At 36.2% G+C, this 13,594-nt stretch overlaps 1 protein-coding gene and 1 long non-coding RNA gene across 6 annotated transcripts in view; both read left to right on the top strand.

Annotated features, from left to right (window-relative positions):
* LOC136007963 (uncharacterized) overlaps window positions 1–2,603 on the top strand; it is a 44,663-nt gene extending 42,060 nt beyond the window's left edge. The window contains exon 3 of the long non-coding RNA XR_010609928.1: window positions 2,512–2,603. This is a non-coding gene — a long non-coding RNA (uncharacterized LOC136007963). The remainder of the gene's footprint in view (window positions 1–2,511) is intronic.
* Window positions 1–13,594, top strand: part of NEBL (nebulette) — a 253,175-nt gene that overhangs the window by 156,983 nt on the left and 82,598 nt on the right. For 2 of the 5 annotated variants that reach the window (XM_065666542.1, XM_065666538.1), the window contains exons 1-4: window positions 4,400–4,563; window positions 4,660–4,731; window positions 11,000–11,104; window positions 13,023–13,133. The exons of 2 other annotated variants lie outside the window; for them this stretch is intronic. In XM_065666542.1, the coding sequence (XP_065522614.1) occupies window positions 4,498–4,563; window positions 4,660–4,731; window positions 11,000–11,104; window positions 13,023–13,133 (354 nt within the window). In that variant the 5' untranslated portion in view covers window positions 4,400–4,497. Of the gene's footprint in view, window positions 1–4,399; window positions 4,564–4,659; window positions 4,732–10,999; window positions 11,105–12,276; window positions 12,503–13,022; window positions 13,134–13,594 lie in introns of those variants that run through there. One more of the 5 variants, XM_065666539.1, reaches the window with a different exon arrangement.

Raw genomic sequence — 13,594 nt, 5'->3', positions numbered from 1 at the left:
TAAATGCTCTGTCATCAAGATCCAGTTGTACTAGACAAAGCCTCTGTGAGTATGTGTTTGCAAAAAGTATCTATATTTATGTATTTATTAGGCATTGAAAAGTCATTTTCTGGGATTCAGAAATCGTATTGTATTCATGTTTAAAAATACCACTGCCACTCTCTGCTTTACCAAAACCTTACACAAAATAACTGCTATTGAATGTAAATCTTAGCTTAGAACCATGAGATATTTGGAGGTTTTGAAGTGTTGTTGATAAATGCGGTGTTAATGATCTGACAGATGCAAGCTTTTTCTCTAAATAGAACCATCTCTTGAATTTCTTTTGTTGACATTAATTGGTATTTCATGTTCAGGGGAGGTTAAAATTGGCAGGCTGGGATCCCTTGCTTTCTTTCTGTTTGTTGATTGTGGTACTGATAGCTTAACTATGAACTTCCTTATGCTAGTAACTTCCAGTCTGATAGATGAGTATTTCTAGTAATGAGAAGTAATTGAATCTCAGTGCTTACAGATGCTTTGTGTGCTTTTTGAAAAGAGACCACCAGCTGTGTCATGTTGAATTATTTGTACTTATTTCAGTGATGTGTGTCTGTCCACTGAGAACGTAAAATAATACTTTCATTTCTGGGATGTCTGTGGGTTGATTTTTAACTCATTGGAAGCAGGATAGTTAAAGCACTAAAACTCTACCTCTAATCTTCCTAGGTTTTCAGTTCAGAATCGAAAGGAGTATATTCATAATACCTCTCACTGTAATGTGTACAGATTTGCCAGCTGAAATACCTCAGTCCTTAGCTTGCAACCTATGCTCAAGTACTCAATAAGAAACTCTACGATTAAATATGTGATGTTTCTGGTACCTTTTCTAGGATAAGCACAGTTTCTGCTGTTCTGTGAAGTGATAAAGATGTTCTTTCATCTCAGCAATACATGTGAATATTGCAGATCTCAGAAGGCTTTTGGAAATTTTGCCAAAAAAGTCCAGTGCTATTGTTTGTTCAGAGAAGAACTAAGCGTCACTGCTAAATTGCTATGTATATCAGGGCCAAAATGAGATGAAGCCTCTTAACTTTCTGGGCTAACATCTCCCAGATGTATTTCTTAAAAGACTGATAAAGGGACAAGGAGATGGTGGGGCTTTGGGCAGATGTGGACACAGCTGTGTGTGATCAAAGCAAGAAAGCTGTACAACCGTATGCCTGAACCATTTGCATGCTGGGCCAACTTGTACTCATGGGGGCTTAGGCTTCTTTATAACCCATGTTTTTTCCTCTTATGCCTCCTCAGCAGATATGCATTTAGACCAAGTACTTGAGTAATGTTCTGTGCCAAAAAATAGTACATTGATACAACTGAATGATGTCTATAAGTATTGGGATATTCAGCTGTCTTGTTTTGTAGGACAAGCCATATAGTTTGCTTCTACAAGGCTTGTCTTTTTTGTCAATAAGTTCATATACAGTGAAAGTTGTGTTCTGCAAACACTGTGCTTCTGTGAACAATCTAGACAGCGTACAGTTGTTTTAATTTTGTTGTAGCTTCTTCAAGTCCTCGTTCGTAGGGTTAAATTTGAACTGAGATGTGAAATATCCAGGCAGAGTGGCTGGAAGCCGAAATATGGGGCTATGCAGCATTTCCTCACAAAATTTTAATGAGTTCATACTGCGTACTTCCCTGAAGAACAGATTTCTCCCCTTTGTGTGCATAGTAAGATATCCATAATGAAATAATAAATTATAAATAATGAATTTTTCCATGTGCTATGCAAATATTGTGTATACACACCTTAGCACTCCATTAGTGTTGTCTTAGAATTCTGTGCAATTGGATTTTATTTAATCTGTTCTATTTCAGGCCACAACAAATGACTATGGTTATTCCATTATGCACAGTGGAAAATGGTTCCAAGTGTCAGTTAAGAGGTTTCACTAAAAATGAAGGTTTTGCCTGTGAAAAGTAATCTTTAATACAACGTACCTAATAATTTTTTGGAAGATGTACAACTTAGCATTTTAACTATGTCTTTATTCAGATTAGATTTAGTATTTTTAGACTAGTTTAAAGATATTTGTAAACATATACAAACATTTGTAATGTGAAACATTCCTGCTGATCCTAGGTTATTTATTGCCTGTCATGGAAGTAACCTAAGCTTGTTCTTGACCTGCAGGCTGCTAATAGAATCATAATGCTCTTCTAAACCATGCAACTCTTAAACGGTTGTAACAAATTCCCTGAATTACATCTGGATATATTTAATTTTCTGGCTTGCTTTATTGCACAGTGCATGTTATCTGACAGTATTCAGTGTCTTGAGGGTGAAAAAAAGCGGGGCAGGTTTGTGTGTCATATAGTCTCTTACTGCATCTGTTATGTGAAAAGTGCCATTTTGAATACCTGGTGTATAGTTAGTTGATATTGTGATATTTTTTCCCTTATTTGCTTTATGTATAATATTTCTTTAATATGATGAGTTACAAAAGCTGTTTTGAAATCCGTGTTTTTCAGAAGTTACATGGGATATAGCATATTTGAGCACTCAGTTATGCCTGATCCAGATCATGCAAAACCAGAAAAAAAAATGAATTCATCAAAGCAGTTAAAGATAACAGAATAGAATAGACAGTTTCAGTTGGAAGGGGCCTATAATGATCATCTAATCCAACTGGCTGACCACTTCTGGGCTGACCAAAAATGATCATGCTGAAGAGAAAGCAGATCTTTATTATGCAGAAACCATTGCAGGAAAACCACCATTAATATATAAATTTTGGTATGTCCAGCTGCTGAAAACCCACCAGGTATAATGTAAGCATATTCTTTACTCTTTTAAATATTTTTCAATGTCCCCACTTAAAAGATGTATTAAAGGTAAGATGGAAAGGGAAATTAACTGTGCTGGAAGAATATAGTTTTTGCAATATTATCACAAAAATCCGCAAATGAAGCCTTGGTGCTCTATTTCTGTCTGGCACTTTTGTAAGTACTTTGTCTCCTTAACATGTGGTCCTTAAAATCATACATAAATGTACTGTTTAGGAATACATTTGCTGTGGCCATAATCTTCCAAAATTACCCCTTACTATGAGTACCCATCTTACAAGTCTAAATGATTTGTTTCTCAAGGATGAAAGCTCCAAAAGTAGTCAGCATAAATCACAGGTAATTCTCACCTGTACAAACCAGGTTTCTAAGATTCAACCTGAACTTCAGCAATGCCAATCAAAATCTGAACTTTAGGAGGTTATATTTGAAATAGCAGAATGGAAAATCGTGACGCTTTCTGTACTATTAGTGTATAAAGAATCCTGGCTCTTGTATATTATAGACTGAAAGCATTTTGTACCTGTGATCTTAAGAATCTTTTAAATTTTTCAGACCTTAGTTAAGTCACATGCTGTATTTTTCCTTTTCTTTGGAATGTTTCTCTTTCCTAAGGAAATGTGTGCTTTCAAATGAGGTCTAAGGACATTCTGTTTGGGCACAAGTACTTAAAATTCTTTGAAGAGGTGTTTTAAGAGAACACAGTCCTTATATCTTTTCCTAATTGCAAAACTCTCTTGTGGTGAATCACTTTGCAAGACGAAGTTCAAAATAATTACCTCTATAAAATGCAAATTATATAAAATAAAGATTTTGGGGGAGGGATGTTAAAATGCTGGTTGCTCTAATTCGTCCTGTAATACTTGCTTGTTTTACAGAAGCAATCACTGTGAAACTATATCCATTGATATAAGGATATCTTTCAGTTTCTTTGCAGCTGGAATCAGTGACTTCATACCGAAAAAGGTTGGTTTTGAGTCTACAGACCATGACGATTTTTAACGGTGAAGGAACATACGTGTTTAAATACATGGCCATGTATACTTATAAATGTACAGACATGTTTGTATCTACGTATGCACAGTTTTAACCCACAGCTGACATGATATGGAAAGTATTTAAGGAATTTTATAAGCTTTGCGGAAAAGGAGTGTTTCCTGAAAAATATACTAGCAGTTACATCTATTGGAAAATGAGAATAGTGTGCTTTTTAAATAAAAAAAAACCCCAAACAAAATAAAGTCTTATGATAAGTGGTTTTGGGGTCATTGATGCTTTGAATCAGTTTTCTCATAAGCTTAGAGTCAATGCTTTAGGCCTATTAATTTTACTAAATCATATTATGAATTAACTGCACCACTGTATTTTAATTGTGTTCATAGTCATTTTAAAAATAGTTGACTGAGATAGGTCATTTAATTATATTTTATCTGTAAGAAAGCATTAGCTCTGATAGCTAGCAAGGCCATCTGCAATGCCTTTCAGTTCACTCACACTGAATTGCTCAGATAAGACTGTCAAGTGCTGCCTAAATAAGGAGGGAGCCCTGGTAGAGTTAGGTGGGAGAGACAAATGAAGCATTGATTCCAGCCGTGCTGTAGGGTCTGAGCCGTTTCCTGCAGCGCCGAACCTTTTTAGAATTGTCATTGTTGTTTTCTACAAAGTATTAAAATGCGAGTATCTGTCATTCAGGATCTCCGGGAGGATGAAAATGGGGATGGGGAAGAAGAAGAAAAGGTGAGTTAAATCCCAATAGCTTTGGACAGTACTTAGTTCCTTCAATTGTTGCCCTTCTAGGACAATAAACCTGGGATGATTACCTTTCTCTTGCAGGTCTTCCTCAAGCCTGTTATTGAGGACAGAAATATGGAACTGGCCCTAAAATGCAGTGAAATAATAAGTGATGTAAGTGACAGTGACTGTTTGCATCCTTACATTTGCATTTCTCTTTTCAAGTGGGTTTATATTTGTGATACATAACTTTTTTTTTTAGATGTGTGCAGTGCAACATGTGCCCATCTGAGGCCCAAAATATAAAAGCACACAAAATAATAGAAAAAGCACAGCCTATTCTGGTATCTTAAACTATCAGCCCTGGAAGGATTAACTTTTCAGAGCACTTGAATGGTATAAAGTGTAAGTACTAGGAAAAAAGGGTGGTCAAAAAAGTGGGTCTCATGTGGAGGGTGTCTCCCATGAGAACACCTTGGCTCATTTCGTCAGGAAAATGCAATATTTTTTCTGGTTATAGCCTATTTCTATGAAGTTTGATTGGTTAGAACAGAACTGGGTGCCAGTATACATAGCTGCAAGGAGGGAGGATAAAAATAAAACAGATGCATTTTGAGTGTTATCTATTGTTTTGTGGCGACGGATGCTCACAACTGCTTAGCATTTTATTATTGATTTGCACTTACAGGAAGAACCCACTGAAATTTTAGAATATCTTTAAAATTATTGAGCTAGCAAATTCTTGACTTAGTCACTGTAGATTTTTAAAACTGTCGATCAGATATAGACATTATATAGACTGGATCCAAGACATTTTAAATTGGAGTAGATTCAGTTGCTTCCATATAACAGCATCAGATTTACCCTTGTGGAAGTCTATTTCTGTTTCTCTTCGGGAAAGTGTGGCTGAAGAGTAACTTTGTCCCTTCATGTAAATGACAGTAAAGAGTGTTATTTCTCCTGTGAGGATGGTGGCTGGCAGCAGAGGAGACAATACTGTGAAGTGAGTGACTTGCTTTAACAAGTGCTCTTCTAAAGGAACTGAAAAATTTGTTGTTATAATATGATATTTAGATGTGGGATATTATTGTTCAAGGTGAAAGGGTATGTTGATTTTTCAATAGAACATACAAAATCTACACTTAAGGTATAAATTATTAGGAGTTATGTATCAGGAAAAAATAGGCAACTCAGAAATATGGTACCTGGGATGTATAGGTGTTATACTGCTGGCTTGAAAGTGTGACTTGACAAGGTCAAATGTTCCTCTTTGTCCTTGCACTCTCTGGTAGTACTTTAATTTGTTTAGAGAATACTAAAAATCGAACATATCCTTAAGGGAAGTTCCTTATCTGACCCAAAATACATTTGTTACTTCCATGCAACTTGTTTCTAAACATGGTTGCTGTCCTCAAAGGCAAAAAACTTATTGAAAAATGCTGGAGAAATATTTTCTTTAATTGAAAACAAATTGTTACTATGCTGTGTACCCATTAGGAGTAGTGCTGGCTGTAGCTATTAATTAAGTGATAAATTAAGTGGTATTTTCTCTGATTTTCTGCAGAGAGCTCAGGTGAATAACTAAGTCAAGCAGGTTTCTGTAGCCTATAAAAATTCAGAGATTTGAGCTTTTGCTGAAAACTTGTGATACATTTAGCCTGCAAGTGTGTTCAATTTTTCTTGAGAAATATAAAGCATAATGGCAAAGCATTAATGCTTTCAAAGGAGTAGTAGTATGTAATGGTCCAGACCAATTTAATTTCAAAGAAAAGACTGTTTAAAAATGATGTCCAGTTCTGGGGCCTTACTCAGTCTCTGCTGAAATCAGTAGGAGTTTCTTCATTGGCTTGAATGGAATACATATATGTATAGGGGGAGAATTTTGTTTCACAGAATTCTTGTTATAATTGGAATTTTTTATGACCAGTGAAGCTGTTTCTGCTAGGGGATAAGTTCGTCACCCTTCACACTTTATTGAGGAGGCCAATAAACTGCAAGGAGTTTGTATTCTTGCCTTTGACTTTTCACTCATTAACATTCAGAACTCTTATGTATTCATCATTTTTCACATGAATCTTTGCACAAACCGCTGTGGATGTATTGTTGGTGTACATCTGTACATTTTATGTGAACAGTGGTTTTACGGAGCTTCCAGTTTGGCCCTAAGGTGACCTTGGGACAGCAGCCTGTGTCCTTGCCGACCATGAGACTGGGTGATTGTCCTTTTCTGCCAGTGGAGCTGTCAGCACAGCTCCTCCATCAGAATGCAGTGCCAGGAGTGCTCATGACTGAGATACTGGGGTTGCATTGCATTTGCCCTGTATTCTTTGCAGGCTGACTTTAATTTGGCAATGTGGTTTTAAAGAGTGTTACGAAAGCAGTCCTTAGTGCGCGCCTAACTGCCAGCCTTGAACTATATGTAGGGGAAGTTGTGAAGTGTTTATGTGCTCTGGTTCTTGAGGAAATCCCCGTTTCAGTTTGAGGTTGGCAGATGTTTGTTCTGTGGCTGTGATACCCCCTGGATTGTTTCTCCTTAAAGCCATTTAATTTAATCTCCCTCCATTAAGCAATTTTATTCCACAGATGTTTTCAAAACTGTTGTATGTGTTTGATTTATGAATTACCTTACTTTCCAGGCCTTTTCTCTTCCATATTAAAAGTGATTCTGTCCATTTGCTTGTATTACTTATGTTTTGGTATATTTTAATCTTCTGTGTTTTGATTGTATGGTGTGATGTTGTGAATAGTTATAAGCGTAGTGGGGAGTTACTGTATGCGCAAAATGATCATCAACCAATGTAGCGTAATCTTTTTCGGTAGGAAGGCAGACACTCTGCCTTCTGAAGATACTGCTGAATTTTGATAATGTATGGTACCAGTGCTTCTTTTCCACTACATCAAGAAGTAGTACAACTTGTCATTTAATCATCATTGTATGGAGTCCAACTTCACTTCAGCTTGTCTCTTTGTTATAAAACAAGAGCCAAAGAGACCTAGAGTGAAGAGTAGAAACAGAGTGCCCTTCCACTCATACCAGTAGGGTTGTGACCACCTCATTCAGGGTGGAGCTGCTCCTCTGAACTCATCATTACTAGTCACAGCCTCTAACACAGGAGGACTTTGAGATCCAAATTGCTGCAGACTAGTAAAATGCTGTGGGGCAGTAATATCATATGCTTGCCCTATTCCTCATGCTTTTCTCTAGGTTTCCGTGGCCACAGAAAGAGCATTTGGTATTATATGGATCTGTGATCTGACACAGCTCTTACTCTTATGAGAGATTATAAATGTAGCATTGGAAAGGGATTTCTTAATGGGAAGAAGTTCCCTTTTGGTCTAGTGTGAGAGTTAGATATGAAGGTTCAGACCTTTTGGTGGCTTTTCTAAACTTAAGTGGGTCTTTGAGAAATGCAGTTCTTGAATGTATCTTGTCATGGTGACTGTTGACATGGTTATATCATACATGTTAAGATATTAAGAACAGTTTTTCAAGTGTATTCGTGTTAAAGTTACATTAGCATGTGCCTCTGCACACAAAGGAGAAGTGGTGGCTTGGATTAAGCTGTTACCATCAGAGCCTTTCCTCTAGCCCAAAGCCTTCTCCAGTGTTCCCCCGTGAACAATGCCATGGGCAAGATGAATCTTCTTGCTGAGCCAGGAAGCTTCAGCCAAAGGTTTGATGTCCTTGGTTTATAAAGTTGATTAAAAAAAAATGCAATTTGAAGCTTACTGTTTTGGTGGTTGTCTAGGAATTTTAATCCACTTTTACTGGATAGCTGTGCTGCCAGTCAGAGTAGTTTTATGATGAGGCACGAAGAAGAAAAGGATCAGGAGGGAGCTATTAAAAATTGGGCCTTTAGTGAGCTATTGGACTTCAAAAGTATAGCAAAAGAGCAGTAGCAGCCTCAGGCCATCATTTACAAATTTTTCCTATTATTTATTTTTTTTGCAAGGTTTACCAGATCTACTCAACCTAAACAGTGTATTTTGTGGTGAAGGGAAAGTCACTTGCAGGCAAAATTTCCTATTCAGTATTTTAGACATTTGAACATGTAATCCCAAACTTGGAAGAGGAATATTAACTTTTCTGCCTATTCCTTCCAACCATTGGTTATGTTTAGTCATAGCAAATCTCTTAAGCCTCTTGCTTATGTCATTTACAATAAAGATGCTTTTTAAGGGCAGATATCATGACTTCATTACAGTTACAGAATCATAGAGTCATCAAACAGCTTGGGTAGGAAGGTCCTATTTCATCTTCCATCTTTCTGATTCCAAGTGATGCATACACTTCTGTAGCAGAATGTAATGTGTTGGGTCAGAGTTGACCACCCACACATTTTGTTATATCTCTAAATTGCTCATTTGAGCCTACATGCATTTTGTGGCCTCTGTGGGTTACTATAATAAATGTGAATAATAAAGGCGTAAGGAGGTAGCATTAGTCCTTTACTGCTTTTGGTTATTTTGAACGCATGAGTTCTACAACAGAATGGCTTGATTATTCATTTTAGTTGTGTCCTGTCTCCCCTCCCCCAGTTAAGAGATGCCTTAGGAAGCTTTTATGTTTGATTTTTGAATGTAATTATTGCTCTGTAATTAAAATGGATGTAATTACATTCAGCTCTTGGATATCTATGGGTGATTTATCAAAGTTGTGCAGCAAGACTCTCCATTTCCTCTACTAGAGTCTCAGCTTTATGGCAGTTTCTACTGGCAACATCAGCAGAACTAACCAGTAGAAAGTCAGCTGTGTATATTTCCCATGTCCCTTCTCAGCCATGAATGAACATAAATCTATGAAACCTTTTTTTTTTAAGCTGTTCATATGCACATACTTACATACACTTGCAAGTGCATGCAGGATGAACAAGAAATGTCTGCTCATGTTTATCATACAACTGCCCTTTTTGTGTATTGCTCTGTGATTACCTAGGATTGTGGTGTCAGATACAGGTTATACAAACCATTTGATTTGTGGGCCCCTAGGTAAAATCATGACACACAGTAATTTTACGTCCATTGTTCACCAAGCAGTTTTTATTTAGAATAGACTGTAATCCACAAAAGCAGACAGTATAATTTGGTAATGAGATGTAGATTTCTCCAGTAGTCCAAACGTGCATGGGCTCAATGGCAACCAAAATTATTTCCTGTGTAACGATTATGTAGTCAACATTTTGAGATGAATTTGGCATTGTCTAATCCATTCTGTAGTGGACAAAAAGTTTGCATCAGAAAATACGGGAGCTGATTCTGTGTAGACTGCCATATTTTTATGAATTTTCCAAGTCCCTCTAGAGGAGCATAGACTAGAACTTGTGATATCTATTAAGGATTCAGAGAAAGAAGAAATTAAGCCTGCATATTTCTGTAATGCTCAGATGCAGATCATATTGCTTCTGTCAGTGCTTGTCAGCAAGTCTAAAGTGCATAAATGCAAGCTGCTGTTGTGCAGAATGTGAAAATGAGGTTAGAGCAGATAATAACCATGAAAGCTTAATACTAAATAATTCAATTTGCATTGAGCTAAATTATTCTATTTACAAAGAAAGAAATGTCACTAAAAATGTTGAAGGCTATCCGTGTAAAGTGTCTATCTTAGAAATTTATTTAGTCCATCTCATTGTAATTCACTATCTTTCTTCATGCAGTTCTTGCATAATAAAGTCCCTACACATTCACTGTGTCCATAGATTTTATCCTTCTTGCAGTCTCACTAACAGAATGGTAACTGACTTTATCAGCAGTCATGTGATTATTATACCTGCCCATATTGTTGGCCCCATAGTAAGAAAAAGGTTGGTTGTTACAAAGAAAAAAACAAAACCAAAAGCTCACTTTTTTTTCTTGTAAAATATGTTCTAGTGTTTTGCTTCAAAAATGGTTTACTTCGTGCATATGTGCTTTAAAAAATGGTTCAATTCAGAATTTGTTTGGTCTGAAAGAAATTCTGTTATTACTTGTATGCCATGACTGTTGGGGTGCTTTGTAGGCAATGAGTTGGCAGTGGCCTGAATTTATTCATGTAACTCTTGTGTTCATAAAGGGGCATTTTACTGCTACACAGATTTTGTGCTTGGTAGGTCTGATTTAGAGGTTAGTTTAACAATTTTATCTCCAAGATCAAGGCTCAAGGCTGCCACTTATTTGGGTCTCCTTTCTTTAGAGATACTAGAACATCTGCAACAGTGGTGAAATGTGCTGTAGATGTGAAGAAAAATCTTTTTCATCTTCATTATTAAAGAGTTCTGTGACATAGCTCTGGTACTGTGTGTGAGAACTGGGTGTTTCCCTTTATGGCTTAGTTTGATCCAGCCTGAGGTATTTGCAAGCCACCCAGCATAGTATCCATAAATCAAGTAATACTACTAATAAAAAATATCCATTTTTCTGGGGTTTTAAAGAACAATTAAACTTCTTTTTTTTCTCCTCTTTGTAGATACACTATAAAGAAGAGTTTAAAAAATCTAAAGGCAAGTGCATATTTGTACCTGACACCCCGCAGCTAAAACATGTGAAAAGTCTCAGGGCTTTTATTTCTGAGGTAAGACCTAAAAGATGAAGAATTCTCTTTGCTTTTTATCCTTTCTCAGTTGAATATGGTGGGTTTTAGCAGGCGAAGGATGGCTTATTTCAAATAAAAAATCTGTTTAATGCTGAAGTGACTTAAAGTGCTATAATTAGTGTATAATCTATATGTGAGTAATAATAATTTGGAATTTTGCAACACATTAATTTTGTGATTCCAAGGTATTTTATTAATGATTCTGAATATGCAGTCGTACCTACCCTGTTTTGTGGATGGATAAACTGAGGAATAGGAAGAGGATTTCTTGTTACTTACTGTGGAGTGTTGAGGTTTGCAAATTGTAGCTGTGCATCATTTCCCTAATGTGGAGTATTCACAGCCTGATATCAAAGACGAGACAAGGAAACTGCTGCCCTCTTATTACCCCTGTCCTCCTTCAGGAAGGGACTGGGCTGACATTAGGTCAATGATAACAGCAGGTCACCTGAGCTCTAGTGTGCATACATATGCATACCCATGCCAATTTTTTAGGTCTTCGCATAACACACACAGAGAAGAGTAGTGGCAAAGAAAGATCAGCAGCTTCCAAAATGCCAGAGCAGAGTTTACTGCCAGCTCATCATGTCCCAGGTGCAAGTTGTTGTAGGATTACATCTTATTATTACAGCTTATTTTCCACGGGTTAGAATACCATCAGAATTTTACCTGACAGAGAGTTGCTTTTGTTAAGGAACTGCTGGTGCTAAGTGATTTTTCTGTCACTGTGACTGTTGGAAGACATAAATGTTTGCTGTCGTGTTTTTTTTTTCTGCTACATTTATGATTATGATAAAGAACATCCCAATATCCCTGTCTGTAGTTATGTAATTTGTATACATCCTATATTCTGTTTCTGATATACAGCAGTTTGCTGTGTGGCTACATTGCATATGAATGCATCTGATGAATATTTTTGCTATGTTTGTCTTCATGTTGTCTGAGAAAGAGTGCCATATCCCAAGGGGCATAAATGTGATGAAATCATACTTTCTAAGGACAGACCATTGTAGTCCACCAAAGCACAATATATAGAGTATTTTTCAAATCCATCTGTCTGATTCCAAAGAAAAGCTGCTAATTATTAGTCAAATATTTGGAGATATAAAGATATTTAAGAATTTTAAAACCTGCTTGTTTTATGTTATCAGGGTTTTGCACTCTGTTCGCTTATTGCAGCATTACCTGAAGCCAATGATGTGATGGATGGTTTATCTTGTAAATTACTGACCTCTAGTGTCCTACAACCCGTTTTTGCAAAACTTGGGCAGTGAAATTCTTAGCAGCATGTCTACTGCAGTGAAAAAGGCTGGGGAAACAGCAATAATATATATAATACATACGGGGAACCAGTCTCTAATGAAGAGATATTGCACGGTAAATTAATGACATTAGTATCTTTTAAGATGTCTTTGATATTTATGATTACTTTCACAGCAATACTTCACATTATTGTTTAATGAATTTGAAAAACTTGGATCTGAAGCAAAACCAGTTGTGTTTAATTGCTACTGCTTATTCATGGATAAAGTATTTTTTGTTGTTTTCTCATTGGTCCTGTTGTGCACAATTTGGGAAAATGGAAGGAAAAAAAATTTTGGGTTTTGGAGGTGATTTTAAAAAGGCAAGAAAAATAACTGCTTTGCTTAGCTTATTTTATACTTCACCCCAAATTATTGAATTTAATTAGGAGATATTTTTATTGCTTTGTAATTTAGATACATCTACTGAAAGTATTTTAAAGTTATTATTTAAAGATCTGGTTTTACCTGAAGTTTTATTACAGCACTACATTTTAGTTCTAATGGTCTATGGCATTTAATTGAATAGAAAAATAGGTAGTATGATTCCTGTATCTTATTTTGTGCATTATATGCTGCCTTTTTCTCCCCGCTAGGTGAAGTATAAAGGAGCTGCTAAAAAAGACCTTTCCAACTCTCTTTATCAGCAGATGCCAGCCACAATTGACAGTGTATTTGCAAAGGAATTAATGCAACTTCAGAGCAAGGTAAAATTTTAGAATCACAACAATGATTTTTAGATGAATTGTGTGACAGCATATGGCCAATTTTAACAGTGTATTTGAATAGATACATGGTTACCTGCTTGATTTATTTGGGTGAGTTTATCGTCCAGAGTTTATCACCATAACTTCTTAACTTCAAGAGTTACTCATTTACAAAATGTTGACAATCTTGTTATGTTTATTAAATATAAATTTAAAAACTGCTAGTGCATTCATCAGTCCAATGAAATCCATTAGAAATCTATAAATGCAATAAGGATTTATTGAACTCAGTGACATTGCACTCCATTTATAGAATAGACAAATCTTATAGAACAGCCATTTCAATATGAAAGTTGTATTATAAAATGACGCTGAAGGGAAGAAAAGATGATGACTTTCATAGGCACTTACTGGTAGCAGTAAACATATTTCTGTTGGTCTACATCATACTACCATTTACA

The sequence above is a fragment of the Lathamus discolor genome, chromosome 2, assembly GCF_037157495.1.
Source record: "Lathamus discolor isolate bLatDis1 chromosome 2, bLatDis1.hap1, whole genome shotgun sequence".
NCBI lineage: Eukaryota > Metazoa > Chordata > Aves > Psittaciformes > Psittacidae > Lathamus > Lathamus discolor.
Note: the sequence above shows the minus strand (reverse complement) of the source record. Positions and strands in the feature narration are given on the sequence as shown.